Raw genomic sequence first — 20,484 nt, 5'->3', positions numbered from 1 at the left:
CCGACCGGATGGAGAAAACAGAAATAGGCTTTGCCCTCACTCAAGATGGCCACTTTCCGCCTTCGCTCTCGTTGGTAAATTGGCTCTTTCGGCTCCTGTTACTCGCCCCAGCTTTTCAATTGCCCGTAGTAGCCATGGCGGCCATGAGTCTATTGCAGCGGGCCTCGGTCACTGCAGTGGCCGCTCTCTCCGGCCGCCGGCTTGGCGCTCGACTTGGATTCGGGGGCTTCCTCACCCGTGGCTTTCCGAAGACTGTCGGTGGGTGCTAGCTTTGGGAAAAGCGCGCTCAGGGGATGTGGGATGAGAGATGAAGAGCTCCTCCGGAGTGACCTTGGTGGGGTCTGGAAGGAGCTGGGAGAAATTGCGGGCTTGGGGCTTGAGAGGAGAGATGGAGCGTGGGCTTTGTGCGGAGGTCGAGGGTTTTCCTGAGGTAATCAGATCGATCGTGTTTAAATCATTAATTAGCATTTGTCAAACACTTTACCACTCAGCCATCCCAGTTGGTGCTAATTTGCGGATGAAGTTGAGGTTAAAAAGGCACAGACCAGAGACCTAGGTGTCTCAGGCACCGGATTCTCTCTGTACATTCCACCCTAGGTTCTAGTCCCACAAGGTTGTAAGTCATGTTGCCCAGGAGCTCACTGATGTTAGTAGGCAGGTGGAGAGGCTCAGTGTTAACTCCTTCAGTAGGCACAGTGCCTACACCATACTTTTAGGGGTCCCTGCAAATGTTTTCTCCTTCTTTTAAAACCAGGAGGAAGAAAAAAAAACAAAAACAAAAACAACCTGTAATGTTAATGAATGTGTGGCAAGGAATCCAGCCTGGATTGTATTCGTTTTATATCAACGGAGTCATAAAATAGTAATTTTTAATATCTTCTTACAGTGGAAGGGGCCCATGAAGGAAAAATCCCTAGGTCCAGGAAAGTCATAATGCAGTCATGCCAGGGTTATTTGAAGCTTCTTGGAGACTGTATTGACTTCTAGGAGAGTGAATAATTATAATAGCAAAGTCTCAGATGCATTGTATTCAATCTAATTCTTTCAAAGACTCTGCGAAGTAAGTACAATGTTACTATCCCCATTTTACTAATGTAGGGACTGTGACTCTGTTATTACAAAAATAATGCACTAGAGCACCAAATGTAATATTTATTGAACACCTATGTGCCATGTACCATCCTAAGATCTTCAAGATATTAATTCATTTAATCCTCTTGATCAAAAATATACTATAAGCTGTCTGCCCTGTGCAATACAAGAAGGTAGAGAGGAAGCGTACTCCAAAGCCAAAAAGATCTCCAACCTCGAAATATCTTTCTCTACCCCTTTTTTCTTCTCCCAATTTAATTTGAATTATGTCACTTCACATACAGACTTGTCACAAAAATGATGGAAGCAACTAGTGGAATTCAAGGATTTCCAGCAGGAATTTGAACCTGTTTAAAAAAAAAAAAAAAAAAACTCCTCCATGTTTTCTCTGGAGCTAGACTGCCTACATTCAAATCCTGCCTCCAGAGTTAGTAGCTATGTGACCTTGGGTCATCATATCTTGGAAGCTAAATGGAAAGTACTTAATTGCTTGGAACCTGTGTTTCTTTATCTTTAAAAAAGAAGATGTTTATTACAAGTGTGCTTATATTCTGTTGACAGGGAAATAAATCTAATCTCTTTACTATTGACAAGTATTTATAATCCTGAAATATATTTCTGCATAAGTTAGCATCTTTCTAGAATGTCATTTTGAAAGGTGCTTGTCTCTTACCATAAGAACTGTTAGAAAAAAAAAAAAAAAAAAGAGGATGATAATTTTAACCTGCCTCATAAGGTAGTTGTGAAGAGTGAGTGGGAAAATCGGCAGCACCTAGATTTAGAAGCATTGGTTTACTAACAGGCCCTGTGGCCACCCCTTTCTTATACATGTAGTACTGACATGTTATCTTCATTTGCCATCCTTGAAAACTTTTCTCAGGAAATAAGCAGATACAAGTGTTCTATTTAAATTATTTATTAAGTGTCTAATATCAAGGAATTATAGAAATGAGTTTAAGTTCTTCCCTCAGCTGCAGTAGCTTTAATATGAAGACTGATGTGTGCACATTATGGTTTAAAAAAACTGAGAAGAAATATTTAAATGATTACATAAACAAAGTGATATGGAGTTAATTCAGGTGTAGAAGACGGGGCATTTTAAGTGGATTCTGGATAGTTTTAACAGCTGCCATTGGCAGAAGAATAGAGGATGTATTTTCTGATATATCTGAATATGGGGGGTCTTGAGATAGGTAGATGTTGAAAGAAAAGGCTTAAGAAAGGGAACTTGGGACCAAGTTGGGGGAGTGGAGGACTGAATACAAAACCAAAGTATCTTAACTGTTTTGTAGGCTGCAGAGAGTGTTTTAGCAGGAGACCAAATCAGTAGCGTGTTTTGGGAAGATGCTTCTGAATTTGGATGGCTTATAAGGGGGTGTTGGTTACTTAAGCCAGTGAGGTAAAGAGAGCAGGAAAGAAAAGTTGAATCTCAGAATCAAGAGGCCTTGACAATTGATGAATGAGGGGTAGGTGCAAGGAAGATGAATGAGTTTTTTAGCCTGGGTAATTGAGTTGGTGGAGTCATTAACTGGGAATAGTCTGAGAATGAAGGAAAGAAAATGGCTAGTTTTTGATTGTTGTCTTAGAGACACAAAACCTACGTTATCTTATTTGATCTTCACAAATATCACAGTTGTCAAAAACCATGTAAGCAGTATTCACCCTAATATTTTTAGATTGTAAGCAGGTGGCCTGACTACATCAACAACAAATCATGAAGGCTCAGAATGTTTGAGAAGAGTTTAGTGCTATGAAATATACTTTAGAACAGTTAACAATAATAATAATAACAGTAATAAAATAATAATAGTTATTTAGCACATTTAATGACATGAATAACTTGTTTAACAGTAAAGGTAATTATATGGAAAGCAAGCAAGCAGTTCACTTTCCTAACTGCATTAATATTGCTAGAATACAGCCAGACCAAGCATTCTTCCATAGTTTTTTTATGTTACATTTTTTTTATCTGTTAGTGGTGTTATGCATAATCAGTTGTCCCTAAAACCAGGTAGAGTTTAATCCATGTCTTTCTCTCTGGATAGTGTGTGTGTGTTTGCCTGCCTGCCTGCCTGCCCAGTTGAAAGGGAAAGTTGGGAGTACACTGTCTCTTCTGAGTAGATTTACTTTCAGAGAGTGAGGAAGGATCCCAACTGACATTTAATTTACTTAAGAAATGTAAATTCCAGCGTATTTATGGAGCATCCACTATGTGGCAGACACTAAAAGGTACTGGGGATACAGTACTGAATAATGCAGTCCTTGACCTCATGGACTTCAACAAAATAATCAGGCTTAGTGTGTATTGCTCTAAAAGAACTAACCAAATGATATCACGGAGGATAAGTAGGAGGCCAGCTTTGGATAGGGTAGTCAGAGAAGACCTCTTCGAGGAGGTTACATTTGAACTTGGTCCTAAAGGATGGAGGTGCGGCGGTAACTGTTCAAAGAGCCTGGGGAAAAGCTTTTCGGCAAAGAGTGCAAAAACTTGAAGTCTAGAAAGAGTTCTTGGAGTTGGAAGGAAATCATTGAGACTGATAAGTTGGAAAGGTATGCCTTTTTGTTCTAAGACAGGCCATGTGTTCTGATTCTTTGAGGAAAAGGACCTTAGATATCCTCTAGGCCAACCTGTAGAATATCCTTTTTACATCCCACTGTTGACATTTGAATAACTCCAAAAAGAGGACTGGAGAGGCAGTCCAATTTTATTTTGAACCACTAAAATGGTTAGAAACTTCTTCCTGTATTAAGCTGAAAATTACTCCTGGTTCCTCCTTTCAGGTCAGCACAGAATAGTGTGACCCTTTGTTATGGGATAGCCCTTCACCTGTTTAAAGACACTTCTCTGCTTTCTACCCAGACTTCTTTTTTGTAGGCCAATCAGTTACATTTCTTTAAGCTTCAGTATATCAGTTTCCAGGTTGTTTGCCATACTCGTTGCTTAAGTTGGGGTATGCTCCAGATTGTTCGTCTAAAACAGTATACTCTGGGATGGACACACTTCTGCAGGTGTAATTAGGAGATGGAGGTGGGGGGGCGCCTGGGTGGCGCAGTCAGTTAAGCGTCCGACTTCAGCCAGGTCACGATCTCGCGATCGGCGAGTTCGAGCCCCGCGTCAGGCGCTGGGCTGATGGCTCAGAGCCTGGAGCCTGTTTCCGATTCTGTGTCTCCCTCTCTCTCTGCCCCTCCCCCGTTCATGCTCTGTCTTTCTCTGACCCAAAAATAAATAAACGTTGAAAAAAAAATTTAAAAAAAGGAGATGGAGGTGGGTGTTCCTCCTGTTTTGACCCTACACTTCTCGTACAGAAGATTAGGATTGAATTGTCTTTGACTTTCTTGGTAACCATATCACACCAATGACTCTGCTTAAGTCTGTGAGCAACTTTTGGGAGGTCCAATCAGGACTTTCCACTTCTTGTATTTAATCCTTTTAGATTTACCCTTTTATAAATGTGTGTGAGGACTTTTGGGGATCCTATTTCATCATTAGTGTAGTAGCCATCCTTGTAGCAGTAGCTTTGTGTCATCAGGAATGCCATTTTCACCTCATCCAGGCCATTTGTAGAAATCTCAACTTCTCAGAGCTTTGGATGGAGCCTTTTGGCAGGTTGTTGGATTACATAATCAGCACCTTTTGGGTATAATCGATCAGTTACCCATTATAAATTCATCTAATTTGCTACTTCTCTCACCTTTTAATGCCCCTTCCTCATACCCCCCATCTCCACCATCCTGTCTATACAGGAACCTTACTTCTGGGCCTGGTTTTTTCTGACATTGCATCCTGTTTCTTTCCTTTGTTGGAAAGAATAGCCTAGCACAGGGCCTACACATAGTAGAATAGAATTAATGAGTGGTTTGTACTATTAACCAGCTCTTTTTTTTGCATCTAGTCCACAAAGAATTCCAATGTACCTTTCAAATGATTTTCTGAAATATATAATCACTTTGCCACATTCTCTTGTTATTTTAGAAACTTTAGTAGTGTGAATTGTACACAGTAAATGCATGCCAGCTTCGAATTCTCTTGTGAATTAACTTTCTAAATTCATTGCAAGCTACTATAGGTAATACCAAAATTAAGAATATAGTTCCTACCTTCAAGACATTTATATTTCAGTGGAAGCGGTGAAAGCAAGTATGCATATCACTAGAATATACAACAGTTCAGAAGTAGGAGACATCTCATGTGATTGGGAATAATGTTGGTTTTTGGAGGTTAAAATGTCATCTGGGCCTAATAATATCAGGAGAGGGAAAGGCATTCCAGACATTTAAGCTTGAACAAAGGATACAAATCTTTGTGACCTCTATTATAACTAAAATTACTTTAATGGGGAATTAGTTTTGTATTCTGCAGTGACTCCCATGGGAAATTTTTTTGAATACACTTTCATACAGCAGAAACCATAATCTCAGTTTCCCAGTAACAGTGAGATCCTTTCCTGCTTTCAGCACAAGGGCTTAGAGTGCCTGCAGTGATCCTTCCAGGCATCCAAGAAAGGGAAATCATGTAGGAATAAGCTTAGGGGTGAAATTTTGCCTCAGTTTATCTCCAGTGAGGCTTGACTGCATACTGTCCAAGGGAGAATTTGAAGAGGAGAATATTCACAACCAGAAATGGCTTACAAGGGTGCCTGGGTGACTCAGTCAGTTCAGTGTCCGACTCTTGATTTCAGCTCAGGTCATGATCCCAGGGTTGTGGGTTCGAGCTGCATTGGGCTCTGCACTGAGCATGGAGCCTGCTTAGGATTCTCTCTCTCTTTTTCTCCCTCTCTCTCTTTCTCTCTTTTCCTCTGCTCATGCTCTCTCTCTCTCTCTCTCTCTAAAATAAAATTGAAGAAAAGAAAGAAAGAAATGGCTTACAGACCGATTTTATCAAGATATGTTAGAGTATTTACTTTTAACAAGTTCAAGTTCCTGCTGGAGATATGTGGAATAAATATCTTTCCATCTATTTTGCTGCAAATCCCTGATGTATATTTCCTCATCATATGAAGTGACACAATTTATTTATTTTATAGCATTAGCAGATATTTATTGCAGAGATAAACAAAGATAATTAGCCCACCAAGAGTACCTAACCTCCCTGCCTGCTCTGGAAACAAATTTAGACAATTATTTAGATATCTCTTTAAAGCTGAATAAAAATGAAGAGAGCTAGAGTTTACAATAGTACATTAGTGTTTGTTGAAAGATACCCTATCTGCCCTGCCTTTAGTACTCAAATAAGTATGTATTTTTTGTCTTAATTCATATTAAACATTTATGAACATACATTTTCTTATAACCTGATTTTATGTCAGAATAGAACAGTATACGTTTATGAGCCTTGTATATATAACAGGGTAATTTAATATTGCCAGCTCCTGTGCGACACAGTGGAGATCATGGGAAAAGACTGTTTATCATCAAACCTTCTGGATTCTATGACAGGCGTTTTTTGAGTTTAATGGTGAGTCAAAAATTTTGCTAAACTAAACTCTTTATATACAAATAGGAATTTTTTTTTTTTGGCCTATTTAGAAAATAAGCATCTTTCATTTCGTAAAAGGTGTTGTTTCGTAAATTCACATTTCTTTTTTAAAAGATAATTGAGATTTTGTACTGTAATGTCTGATTTGTTACTGAATTTCTTTTTAAATTAGTGAGCTTTTCGTTCTTCATAAAAAAGGATTCGTATGTATTAGAGGTAAAAAATGAGCCATTCCTTTATTCTCAAGATTGTGGGGTTTTGAAATGTAATCTGTGTTCACTGTGCATGCATGCGTGCACGCACACACCCACACACATACACTAAAGTCTATAAGTTATTAAACTTTGCAAATGGATTCATTTGGGGATAATTATTTATATTATTAAAATATTCTTTAAAATACCAAGGAACTCATTGAAAGACTTCCTTAAAGTAACTACATTATTTTGGACTACAATTTTTTATTTCTATATTGTTCAGGAACATTGATTTCAGAGGATGAAGTGGGGTACCAGCTATATATTTGTATCTCAAGGCTCTTTAAGGAAAAGTAGAGGCCTGGCAGATAGAAGATTGTCTGGATGCTGCCCTCTAGACCTCTTGCTCGCCCATTGTGCTCAATGCCCCTCTTCACTCTCCTGGGTGAGCTCCCACTTTTCTTGTCATGACCAACTCAAACTCTACAGTGGGTAACAACACCCAGATGTTTTTGCACTTCCCATCTTAATACAAAAATTTCTCAACTTTTATTACATCGCCTTAACCGAAAATGGGAAAATCACTTAAACATATATTGTATTACCCTTTTACAATTAATCCTTACTTTTTCTTTCATTTTTGCTTCCAAATATAGGCATCTAAAAGTTAGAGCAAAAGAAAATCTCAGAAATAAATACTTTGGTACCACATCTCCAATATGGCAAATTTATTTGACAGGCAATGGAAGGAAATCCAAAATTGAAGACAGTTTAAGAGTGGGGAAAGAAAGTTATGTTACGTGAAAATTATTTTTTAATCTCAACAGAAATTCTACATTTTGTTGACTGGGATTCCAGTAGCAATTGGCATAACTCTGGTGAATATATTCATTGGTAAGTACCTCTCCAACCAAAATGGTAAATTTTTAAAATCCATGTACATTAATAACAGAAGGAAATTATGAATGTTATAAGAAAATATTATTTAAATAATAAACATGAGATTTTATTTTACAGTAACCAGATCTCAATCTGCAACAGGGTACAATGTTGTTTTTTTAAAGATTTTTTTTCCCTTCAAGAACCTTGAAGGTTACCAACTCTGTACAGAGGCCACAAATGGCTTCAGAAAGCCTTGTTTTCCTCCTTCTTGTTATTTCTCCAAACCAGCTTTGACAAGTCTGAATAAAAAAAAAAAAAAAAAATAGAGATAGAGGTGGAAGAGAGGCTAAAGGATGGAAGAATTTTTTTATGCATCTTGGAACATGTAAAATTATAATCTAAAAAAGAATGAAACTGTGAATGACAGTGCAAATTAGATTTTCATGGGAAACTCTGCCCAAACTACTTCTAACATCTTGACTCCTAAAATATTTTGTCTAGTAGTGGTAGGGAAAACCAGAGGGAATAATGTGTCTTTTATTATATTTTGTTACGTTGTATAAAAACAATGTGAAACTCTCCTATCATGCCTTAGACAATAGACAATGCCTTACAAGTAGAAGACATCTAAAAAATATCTAATGAATGAAATGATTTTTTTTTTTTTTAATTTTTTTTTTTAACGTTTTTTTATTTTTGGGACAGAGAGAGACAGAGCATGAACGGGGGAGGGGCAGAGAGAGAGGGAGACACAGAATCGGAAGCAGGCTCCAGGCTCTGAGCCATCAGCCCAGAGCCCGACGTGGGGCTCGAACTCACGGACCGCGAGACCGTGACCTGAGCTGAAGTCGGACACTTAACCGACTGAGCCACCCAGGCGCCCCATGAATGAAATGATTTTAAACCACATTAAAGTTAATCTAAAATACAGGTGACCCTTGAACGACGTGGTGGTATCAACCCCTTGCTCAGTCAGAGATCCACATATAAGTTTTTGACTCCCCCAAAACTTAACTACTGATTGCCTATTGTTGACCAGAAACCTTACTGATAACATAAACAGTTGGTTAACACATACTTTGTGTATTTTTTATATTATACAAAGCATTCTTTGTATAAAGTGATAAAGAATTCTTGTGATAAAGTTAGCTAGAGAAAAGACAGTGTTATTAAAAAAATGATAAAGAAGGGCACTTGGGTGGCTCAGTTGGTTAAGCGTCCAACTCTTGATTTCAGCTCTAGTTATCATCTCATGGTTCGAGTTCAAGCTTCATATCGGGCTCTGTGCTGAGTTGCAGAGCCTGCTTGGGATTCTCTGTCTCCCCCTCTCTCTGCTCCTCCCCTGCTCCCACACTCTCCTCTCAAATAAATAAACTTTAAAAAAAAAAAGAGAAAATACAGTACTGTACTGTAAAAAAATCCACGTGTAAGTGACCCCATGCCATTCAAAACCATGTTGTTCAAGGGTCAACTGTATTTGATATCTTCATTAGTACAGAGCTTTCTTTAAAACCACAAGAGGTTGGTTTCTTAAATAGTGGAAAAGGAATATTACAAACTGCTGATACTAATTGTACATCACTATTTTCTCTTATTAGGTGAGGCTGAGTTAGCAGAAATTCCAGAAGGCTATATCCCAGAACACTGGGAATACTTCAAGGTTGGTATAGGCCATTGAAAGTTACTTTCCATTAGGTGTCTTGTCAGTGTACTGATTAATGTCTCAATTTAGCAATTATGATATATTCAATTTTTGGTGTGAGGGAGATGACACATTTTGTGCTCACTTTTTACAAGCAACTTCTTTTGGTCATTTGTTTTATTGCTTTACGCTGTATGGTTTTTTAAAGAATGACTCTGCAGTGTGTTTGTTCTCATCCTAGCATATTAACCATCAGAACATATCCTAAGTTCAATGCCATAGGAAAGATTTTACCAATACTAATGCTTAGCTATTCTTTATCAAGCACCTACTGTGTAGCAGGGGCTGTGGTAGTGTTTTGTAAATATTACCGTGTTGCATGTGAAATGTGCTATTATTATCCCCAATTCAGAGGTGAGGAGACTGAGGCATAAAAGAGGAGAAGTGACCTGTCCAAAAGGTAGGGCCAGTATTTGAACCTACGCAGGCTTGGTCTGAGAGCCTGCACTGTCCTTTTAGCACACTGTCCCTGCTACTAAAACAGCAGCGTCGGGCTGCTACGAAAGCAGCATCAGGTTCTGCACTGACGGTGTGGGGCCTGCTTGGGAATCTCTAAAGTTAATTCTGTTACGTGTCTTTATAAGTGTTGTGGTGAGATGGCCTTGAGTAGAGTATATTCTGTCATGTTTTATTATCTGACTGAACTATATTTCAGAAAAATATATCATTAATATAGCATTATTATATCTTAAGGCAAGCCATACAAATAGTTTATCTGTGCTGAGAGAAGGAGCTTCAGTTTTTTCATCACCAAACCCTGGGTTTAGCTCCTAAATTAGCCACTTAAGATCCTCAGTGTAGTATAATGGCAAAACGCACAGATTTTGGAGTCAGACAGACCCAGTTTGCATCCAGATCCTGGCACTTAGTAACTGTATAACTTTGCAAAATTTGCTCATCTATAAAATGGGGACAAAAATAATATCCACCTAATGGGTTAAAGTAATTTAAAAAATATATAAAGTAGTTAGCATTTAGTTAGTATTATTGATTTACCTGAGATGGGCATTTTTTTAATGTTAAATATAATTTATTATCAGATTGGTTTCCATACAACACCCAGTGTTCATCTCAACAGGTGTCCTTCTCAATGCCCAAGAGATGGCCATTTTGAAGAATAGTAAACTGAAAAAGCAAAGTAGTGTTCAGAAAATAATAAACGAATTTTCTCTTGTAGCATCCTATCTCAAGATGGATTGCCCGAACTTTCTTTGATAGTCCCGAAAAGAATTATGAAAAAACAATGGCTATCCTTCGAATTGAAGCTGAAAAGGCTGATTTACGGTAAAAAAGGGGAGGGGTGCAGGAAAGAAATTCCTTCCTTAGTATTGTAAGCCATAAGAAAAAAAATTAAGCTGTTTCAACACTTTAGGATGCTCCATGTAAAACAATGAAGATGGGGATGGATCTGGCCTGTTTAGAGTGGAGTTTATGAGTTGGAAACTGAGACTGTTGGTTGATAATATCTGTCAGAGTAAAAGGAATTCTTTTTAAAATATCTCACTCTTGGGGCGCCTGGGTGGCGCAGTCGGTTAAGCGTCCGACTTCAGCCAGGTCACGATCTCGCGGTCCGTGAGTTCGAGCCCCGCGTCGGGCTCTGGGCTGATGGCTCAGAGCCTGGAGCCTGTTTCCGATTCTGTGTCTCCCTCTCTCTCTGCCCCTCCCCCGTTCATGCTCTGTCTCTCTCTGTCCCAAAAATAAATAAATGTTTAAAAAAAAAAAAAAAATCTCACTCTTTTGGGGCGCCTGGGTGGCTCAGTCGGTTGAGCGTCTGACTTTGGCTCAGCTCTCATGATCTCACAGTTCATGGGTTTGAGCCCCACATTGGGCTCTGTGCTGACAGCTCAGAGCCTGGAGCCTGCTTCGGATTCTGTGTCTCCCTCTCTCTCTGCACCCAGCCCGACCCCCGCCCCCTGCCCCGGGCTTACTCTCTCTCACTCTGTCTCTCAAAAAAAGACACTAAAAAAAATTTTTTTTTTTTAATTCTTACTCTTTTAAATGCAGGGAAGCCCTCTCCTCCATCTATGCCCCACCTCCCTCAATTTCCTTTCCTCCTCTACCTAGTCTCATCCTTAAAAGTGACTATTTAATTATTTCTTGTATATGTCCCTAGAAGAAAATTTATGCCTTAAAAATATATTTTGTATATCATTGGAAAATATATTAACACAAATAGAATCCTCTTATAGACACCGCTCTGTACCTTGCCTTCATTTCACTTAAATAGATCTTGGTGATCTTTCTATAATAGTACGTACCCTGTTCATTTTAATGGCTGCATTATATATTTTACTGGTACCTTAATTTTTTTAAGCAGTCCCTTGTTGGTACTTCGGTTCTTTATAAGTTTTTTGATAATATACATAGTGCTGTAGTCAATATCCTTCTACATAGACTTCTGCATATTTATTTAGTATATCTGGAATATAAATTTCCTAGCAGTGGCACTGATAAACCAAATGTTATACGTTTAGATTTTAGATAGATGTTGCCAAACACTTTCCCAAAACATTGTTTATCAGTTGTTTTTTCTGTCACCAATACATGATAATTTCTGCTTTCCGTACCATTCCCTGTAAATGGAATTTATCAAGCCTAAACATTTTGCTGATAAGATAGTTGAAACATGTTATTTCATTATTTCAATTTTGTATTTTTTTTGTAAGGTTGAGTATTTTTTCACAAATAAATCTACTAGCTGTATTTGCTTTCCCGTAAATGGCCTTTTTTTCTACTAATGTATACATTTAACTAAAATATCTTTTTGTTTGTGTTGCAAGTATGTTTTCCTGACTTGTCATTTGTGTTTTGATAGTGTAAAATTTTTTGCAGCCTAAGTGTTTTTATGTTTCAGGTTAACAGAAGTGTAGTATTGGTAATGTGTTTCTGAACACTTACTATGTATCAGTGTTTTAATTACTTTATATATATTTACTCATTTAATTATTGTCAAGTTTGTCAGTCCTTTTCCTTAGCTTTTGGGATTTTGTGTCATGCATAGGTTTTTGATAGTAATTAAATAGGGAAATATTTAAGTCCAAATTATTATTTTTTTTAATGTTCACTCATGTTTCCTTTTGCTACTTTTAAATGTGATCCTGTCTGAGATTTATTTTAGTGTTTGTAGTGAGGTTTACATACAGTCATATGCATCCATTAAGTTCAGTGGGTTTTGACCAAGGAAAATAGCTGTGTAACCATCTCAATCACCTACTGAGCCTCTTTCTTGTGCCTTCAGTCATTCCCCATCCCCTTACTCTTGGTCCCAGTCTACCACTGATCTGCTTTCTGTTATTCTCTTTTAAACTTAATAGTTTATAAAAATTGCTATGATAGTAAAATATATATATATATATATTTAAATGATTAAAAGAACTAGATATGTAATCATACATGTATATAGTTACCATATGGAATTGTTGTTATGTATTTAAGAGCATGGAACCAGCAGTATGGCTCATACTTAGTAACATTGGACTTTTTTGAACTTCGGACATACACCTTTGAGTTCCAATTAAAAGTTAGATCCTAGGGGCGCCTGGGTGGCTCAGTCGGTCGGGCGTCTGACTTCGGCTCAGGTCATGATATCACAGTTCCTGGGTTCAAGCCCCGCGTCGGGCTCTGTACTGATGGCTCAGAGCCTGGAGCCTGCTTCGGATTCTGTGTCTCCCTCTCTCTCTGGCCCTCCCCCGTTCACGCTCTGTCTCTCTCTGTCTCAAAAATAAATAAATGTTAAAAAAGAAAATTAAAAAAAAAAACAAAATGGCATACGAAAAGATAAACTTAAAAAAAAAAAAAAGTTAGATCCTAGAATTCCTTAGACATATAGAGATTTTAAATAATTTCCAAACAAAGTAAAAACCAAAACAAAAGCGTGACTTCTACCCCCAAAGGAAAGATGCTGTTGTGAGGATGGAACAGGAGTACCTATGCTTTTTAAAAAGTATATGTTTAGGTGGGCGCCTGGGTGGCTCAGTTGGTTAAGCGTCGGATTCTTGATTTTGGCTCAGGTCACGATCTCACGGTTCATGGGTTTGAGCCCCACGTTGGGCTCTCCATGATAGCATCAGGCCTGCTTGGGATTCTCTCTTCCCCTCCTCTGCTCATGCTGTCTCTCTCAAAAATAAGTAAACATTAAAAAAAATTTTTTTAAGTATATGTATAGGTATTTGGAAAACTGAAGCATAAAAGAAAGATACAAAATAGAAAGGGACTGTCTCCCATAATTGTTTCTGCCTAAAGATAACTATTATTTTTTGCCCTCCACATTTTTTAATACTCTCTGCATGTGTATGAATACATATTAGTTTCTGTTTTTTAGTGAAATGGGAAGATGCTACACATACTCATTTTATACTTTGCATTTTTAATCTAACCCTATATGTATCATCTCTATTTACTATATACAGATTTTCTTTATTCTTTTTAACAGGTGCGTAGTAGTCTATTGTAAGGGTAAAACCAGTCCTTCTTATGAATATTTTAATATTTGCATTTTGGATAATTACATTCTAAAGAGTAGAAAAAAAGGATAATATGATATATAATCCTTAAAAAAAAAAGAATACACTCTCTTACATACACAATACAAAGGTAGGTAGTCTCTCATAGGTAGGGTTAGCGAGCTGGTTAAGGTTAATAAAGTGCATTATTTAACTGTGATAAATTTCCAGTCAGATGAAAAACTTAATATGTAGTCTATAAAAATGGAAAGGAAAGGTTTCGTGGAAAGGGCCTATTTCAAAAATATGTGGTCTCAAGAGGGTTTTCTAGAAGGCAAGAAGATAGGAGATGCATTACCACTATTCAAGTGAAAGTGATCCATCCAGATAAAGAGCTGGGACAAGAGGAAAGAATAGATTACCAATTCAAGTGATGTTTTAGTGATTAAAAACAGTATCTGTGGGCTAACTACATAAGCAAGATAATGAAAGTCAAAAATAAGCCCCAAATTTTTCTTATAGGTGCATATCAGATAAATGTATACACATGGATCTGTGGAGGTATATTAATACTTTACATACACACATACATACATAAATTTATTTATTTATTTAGAGAGAAAGAGAGTATGTGTGAGCATGGGAGGGGCAGAGGGAGAGAGAATTTGAAGAAGAATTTGAAGAATAGTCAGTTCGGAGCCTGATACGAGACTCGCTCCCCTGACCCTGGGATCATGACCTGAGCTGAAATCAAGAGTCAGATGCCCTTGGGGCGCCTGGGTGGCGCAGTCGGTTAAGCGTCCGACTTCAGCCAGGTCACGATCTCGCGGTCCTTGAGTTTGAGCCCCGCGTCGGGCTCTGGGCTGATGGCTCAGAGCCTGGAGCCTGTTTCCGATTCTGTGTCTCCCTCTCTCTCTGCCCCTCCCCAATTCGTGCTCTGTCTCTCTCTGTCACCCAAAAAATAAATAAATAAACATTGAAAAAAAAAATTAAAAAAAAAAAAAAAAAAGAGTCAGATGCCCAAACGACTGAGTCACCCTGGTGTCCCTTACATAAAGTACTTTAGATAATACTTTACACAAAATCAAAAGACTCTCTTTATGGAGATAATTCATTAATTTTGCAGTTGGAAATGATGGAATCACAGTATTGCTGTTCTGTTTGTTACAGATTAAAGGAGCTAGAAGTCCGAAAGTTAATGCGTGCAAGAGGCGATGGTCCCTGGTATCAGTATCCAACCATTGACAAGGCACTGATTGATCATTCTCCAAAAGCAACTCCTGACAACTAATCCTTTGTTTCTCTAAATACAAAATATATTCTCTTTAGGGGAAAATTAATTAATATATTCTGTATTTTTTGTTCACGTGATGAATAAAAGATCTTCCATTGCTTTTTTTCTCAGCATTGGTTGAGATTAAAATTTTGTGTGGGATTTTAATTTTTTTCAGTTTTATTGAGGCATAATTGACAAAATTGCAAGACATTTGAAGTATACATTATGATGATTTGGTATACACTGTGAAAGGCAGATTAAGACTTGATTTGTGGGTTTTGCTTCCTCTAAGGTTTATCATATAATAAAAAAAAACTTGGACAAATAGAAATTTACGAACTACTAATGGTGTAACTTTAAAAGTCTAATGTTTTAATTGTCTGATAATTAGAAATTAGAGAAGTCTAATTATGTTAAATATCAGGAAATCTAGTAGTTTGCATACATATCTGTATTGTAGATATCTAGATTATTCAGAGGCAATTCAGAATTTTAAAGTACGTATATTGAACTAACAATGTAACATAATGACACCTTTTTTTTTTTTTTTTCAGTATATGAAGTTTATTGTCAAATTGGTTTCCATACAACACCCAGTGCTCATCCCAAAAGGGGCCCTCCTCAATACCCATCACGCACCCTCCCCTCCCTCCCACCCCGCATCAACCCTCAGTTTGTTCTCAGTTTTTAAGAGTCTCTTATGCTTTGGCTCTCTTCCACTCTAACCTCTTTTTCTTTTTTTTTTTTCCTTCCCCTCCCCCATGGGTTTCTGTTAAGTTTCTCAGGATCCACATAAGAGTGAAACCATATGGTATCTGTCTTTCTCTGTATGGCTTATTTCTCTTAGCATAACACTCTCCAGTTCCATCCATGTTGCTACAAAGGGCCATATTTCATTCTTTCTCATTGCCATGTAGTACTCCATTGTGTATATAAACCACAATTTCTTTATCCATTCATCAGTTGATGGACATTTAGGCTCTTTCCATAATTTGGCTATTGTTGAGATGCTGCTATAAACATTGGGGTACAAGTGCCCCTATACATCAGTACTCCTGTATCCCTTGGGTAAATTCCTAGCAGTACTATTGCTGGGTCATAGGGTAGGTCTATTTTTAATTTTTTGAGGAACCTCCACACTGTTTTCCAGAGTGGCTGCACCAATTTGCATTCCCACCAACAGTGCAAGAGGGTTCCCATTTCTCCACATCCTCTCCAGCATCTATAGTCTCCTGATTTGTTCATTTGGTATGCTGAAAACTATAGAAAGCTTATGAAGGAAATTGAAGAAGATTTAAAGAAATGGAAAAACATTCCGTGCTCATGGATTGGAAGAATAAATATTGTCAAAATGTCAATACTACCCAAAGCTATCTACACATTTAATGACACCTTAATAAACAGTTTTTCAGTCAACAAATCTCAGTTTAATATTTTCATGTTTTTTGGCCATAAACTGTTTTTTTTGTCATTAAAGTGATTTTTATTGAAGTACAGTTGACACACAATGTTACATTAGTTTCAGATGTAGTATAATATTGTGCTTTTTATTTTTATTATGTTTGTTTATTTTTGAGAGAGAGAGAAACAGAGTATGAGCAAGGGAGGGGCAGAGACAGATGGAGATACAGAATCTGAAGCAGGCTCCAGGCTCTGAGCTGTCAGCGCAGAGCCTGACACGGGGCTCAAACCCAGGAGCTGTGAGATCATGACCTGAGCCGAAGTCAGATGCTTAACTGGCTGAGCCACTCAGGTGCCCCTATGTTGTTCTTTTTAAATGCACACAGATGTGCACATCTTTTGCTTAGATGCAATCTCTTTAAGATTCTTAGAGTCCTTTTTTTGTAAACATGAGATGTTCCACAAGGTAAAATGATTACTTGCCAAGATTATAAAATGCGAGCAAAAGCTAAAATAATGGTTGTCATGTGTTAAGCATTTACTGTTGGTTGAGCACTATGCTAAATGACTGCATTTTCACATTAATTTCAAAATCACCTTATGAGGTACTATCACTTTATGTTTTACAGATGAGAGATTGAGGCTCAGATTTTAAACACATATTCAATATTTACAAAATCAATATTTACACATCAACTTCCAGAATGACCTCTAGCTTCAAAAGTCCATATTTTCAGGAAATATGTTTTCAGTGCCCTGATGCCCTGAAGGCACTTAATGCCCTTTACAATCCAGCCAAGATCCTCTGGAGTAGCTGTGTTTTCTTATTTACCCAGCAGAGGGCTGCCTCACCTAGCTACTTCCAAATTTCATTCTGAAGGTTTCCCTATGCGGTCTACTTACCACCTCGTATTTTTTTTTTTTATGTTTATGTTTATTTTTGAGAGAGAGAGAGAGCGAGTAGGGGAGGGGCAGAAAGAGAGGGAGACACAGATCTGAAACAGGCTCCAGGCTCTGTGCTGACAGTTCAGGGCTCGAGCTCACGAATGGTGAGATCATGACCTGAGACAAGTCACTCCTTAACCGACAGAGTCACCTAGGCACCCCAACCACCTCATATTTTTAACAAAGGATTTGAGAGAAGGGTATGCGTTCCCTAAGCCTCTGTTTGCATGAATCATTCAGTTTTGTAGGAGAGGGTAAGGAGAATGGAAGAATATAGGTCTTGAGTATGATAATTGTACATGATGCTATATGCACATTTACGTTCATATTTTTTAGACTTTACAGGTTATTTTCTGTCATCATTAGGTTTTACTTTATATTCTATTTTCTACTAATATAGATGTAAGAAACACAACATAGAAAAATGGAAAGTATTATAAAAAATACTATTAATCCCACCACCCATAAAGAAATTTGAGAAATTTCTTTCAGTTTTTATTTTTTTACCATAGCCGGGATCATATATAATAGGGTTTTTTGGGGTTTGTGTATGTGTGTGTGTTTTAAGGTTTTTAAGTGTTTCTTGAAGGTAAATATTAATATAAAGCTAGAATATATATGTTTATACTGATTTTTATGCATTTTTTTCTAATTCAAATATTTAAGCTTATTGGTCACTATGATACATACAAGGGATAAAGTGGTCATCGCAGTAAACATGTTTCCTCCCCACAGTTTAGTTTACTCTTTAGCATAGATGGTAGACTTCAAAGCAGAAATAATTCTATGCATTGGGTTTGATAGGAAGAAAAGGGCACTGTAGCAACCTGTGGGATCCCAAGCTAGCCTGAGTGTACATGGAATGATTGTAAGCTCATTTCATAGCATCTGGAACATAGTAAACAACTGAGTAAAGATCTGTTGAGTGGATGATACATGGAATTACTATTGTTTTGGGTTATCTATCTTTTTTCTTCTGCAATTCTGCAGAGCCCAGCATGGTGTTACACAAAGGCATGGACCTGCTTGGATTGAGCAGACCTCAGACTAAATCCTGAGTTGCTAATTACTAAGCCAATAATGATGACTACCATCTACTTGGTATCTGCTACACGTGCCAGGCACTACACTAGGAATTTAAATTTTTTAAAAAATGTTTATTTATCTTAGAGAGAGAGAGAGAGAGGGAGACACAGAATCCGAAGCAGGCTCCAGGCTCTGAGCTGTCAGCACAGAGCCTGACATGGGGCTCAAACCCACGAACCATGAGATCATGACCTAAGCCGAAGTTGGATGCATAACTAACTGAGCCACCCAGACACCCCAACACTAGGAATTTTATATTTAATCTTCCCTTCTGTCTTACATTGGGAAATTTCCTTCACTGCTTTGAGCCCTGTCTCTAAAAGAGATTATGTTCTTCATCCCCCGGTACTGTTGTATAGATTACTGGGACAATGTATGTAAAGTGCCTACTACACCAGTAAATAATAGGTGATAAAGACTTATGTCTGCCAACTAAAGATTGAAATGGTCCACTCCTTTTTCAAGAAAATTACTAAATATCCCTTACTATTTCTGCTTCAGGCCTATTGACTTCAAAGAATAATGGAGTTAAAGATAGACTAAAGCCAATAGGCAATGTTTTTGACACTAGTTCCAAATCATGGGAAAAGTTCAAATTTTACAGTGTAAATGTACCAAATTTTACAATGTAAATTAACCATACTGTTCTTGTAGAAACAAAACACTCTGCTGGAGATCAAAAAAGAGTTTGCAGTAAATTCCCGAGCCCAATCCCTTTCCTTATGTCACTATTTTTCAAATTTCAGTGCTTGATTTTAACCATTTCTATTTTGCCTCCACATATGATATATGGTTATTCTCTTTAACCTTGACCTTTTTAAACTAAGTTTGAAAGAAGAAATGTTATGTCATGACTATGAATAGAAAATCAGCCCCTTGTCATAATTAAAAAGTAATCACAGATATAACTATTATATTCCACCTAGATTCTGTTGCCTGAGACCTGGCTCTCTCTCTGTTGAAAATGGAGAATTCTAAAAGGAAATTAGTGGTGTTAAAACATACCAGTACCAAATCGAGGCTTTCTTTTATGTAATCAAATGGAGAATTGAAAAAGCAGTAATTCAGTCATGATATGATGAATTATTATATCCTCCAGGAACATGTCCACATTTTTTTTTTGCTTTTATATTATTTTTTAGTGAAAAATAACTGACACAATATCATATGAGTTTCAGGTGTATAACAGTAATTCAATATTCATATACATTATGAAATGGTCACCACAATAAGTCTAGTTATCATCTGTCACCATTTAAAGCAGTTACAATATTGTTGACGATATTCCTTGTGCTGTACATGACAACCCTGTGTCTTATTTAGGACTGTTAGTTAGTACTTCTTAATCCCCTTCACCTATTTTGTCCATCCCCCTAACGCCCTTCCCTCTGGCAACCGTCAATTTGTTCTTTGTATCTATGAGTCAGTTTCTGTTTTGTTTGTTTTGTTTTTTAGATTCCACATATAAGTGAAGTCATATGTTATTTCTCTCTTCTGATTTATTTATTTCATTTAACATAATACTCTCTGGGTCCATCCATGTTGTCACCAATGGCAAGAATTCATTCTTTTTTATGGCTGAGTAATATTCCATTGTATATAAATGTCACATTTGCTTTATCCATTCATCCATGGACATTTAGGTTGTTTCCGTATCTTGGCTATTGTAAATAATGCTGTGATGAACATAGTAATGCATATGTCTTTTCAAATTAGTGTTTTCATTTTCTTTGGATAAGTACTTAGAAGTGGAATTGCTGGATTGTATGGTAGTTCTACATATGCTCACATTTTGCAAATATTTGTATGCTTCATTAAGATGGAAGTACCATTGACATTGGAAAATATGGAAATAAATATCCTCTCATGCATCAATTATAACTAACCTTAATTCACATTTTGATTTGTTTTTAAACTATATATTAATTGCTGAAGAAAATCACTTAGCATCACATTAAGTTAATTATCCAAAAGCATAAGTTATT

The 20,484-nt window shown here is 37.3% G+C and overlaps 1 protein-coding gene across 2 annotated transcripts; it reads left to right on the top strand.

Annotated features, from left to right (window-relative positions):
- Nucleotides 1-26: 26 nt before the first annotated feature.
- On the top strand, nucleotides 27-15,217 carry NDUFB5 (NADH:ubiquinone oxidoreductase subunit B5). Of its 2 annotated transcripts, XM_043594855.1 has the most exons (6): nucleotides 27-258; nucleotides 6,459-6,547; nucleotides 7,593-7,659; nucleotides 9,246-9,307; nucleotides 10,527-10,633; nucleotides 14,962-15,217. In XM_043594855.1, the coding sequence occupies exons 1-6, from the start codon at nucleotides 135-137 to the stop codon at nucleotides 15,080-15,082; spliced, it is 570 nt and encodes a 189-aa protein (XP_043450790.1). In that variant the 5' UTR covers nucleotides 27-134; the 3' UTR covers nucleotides 15,083-15,217. The 2 variants fall into 2 exon arrangements, with proteins under 2 accessions (XP_043450790.1, XP_043450791.1); XM_043594856.1 differs by lacking the exon at nucleotides 10,527-10,633 and having other exon boundaries at nucleotides 33-258.
- The last annotated feature ends 5,267 nt before the right edge of the window (nucleotides 15,218-20,484 follow it).

Source organism: Prionailurus bengalensis, chromosome C2 (assembly GCF_016509475.1).
Source record: "Prionailurus bengalensis isolate Pbe53 chromosome C2, Fcat_Pben_1.1_paternal_pri, whole genome shotgun sequence".
Lineage (NCBI taxonomy): Eukaryota > Metazoa > Chordata > Mammalia > Carnivora > Felidae > Prionailurus > Prionailurus bengalensis.
Note: the sequence above shows the minus strand (reverse complement) of the source record. Positions and strands in the feature narration are given on the sequence as shown.

What these genes read in the sequence shown, in the direction of transcription:
- NDUFB5 (XM_043594855.1), top strand. Translation starts at nt 135, where the DNA reads ATGGCGGCCATGAGTCTATTGCAGCGGGCCTCGGTCACTGCAGTGGCC. An exon ending in TCTGGTGAATATATTCATTG is followed by an intron (nt 7,660 to 9,245) that starts GTAAGTACCTCT and finishes TTCTCTTATTAG; the next exon opens with GTGAGGCTGAGTTAGCAGAA. An exon ending in GCTGAAAAGGCTGATTTACG is followed by an intron (nt 10,634 to 14,961) that starts GTAAAAAAGGGG and finishes TGTTTGTTACAG; the next exon opens with ATTAAAGGAGCTAGAAGTCC.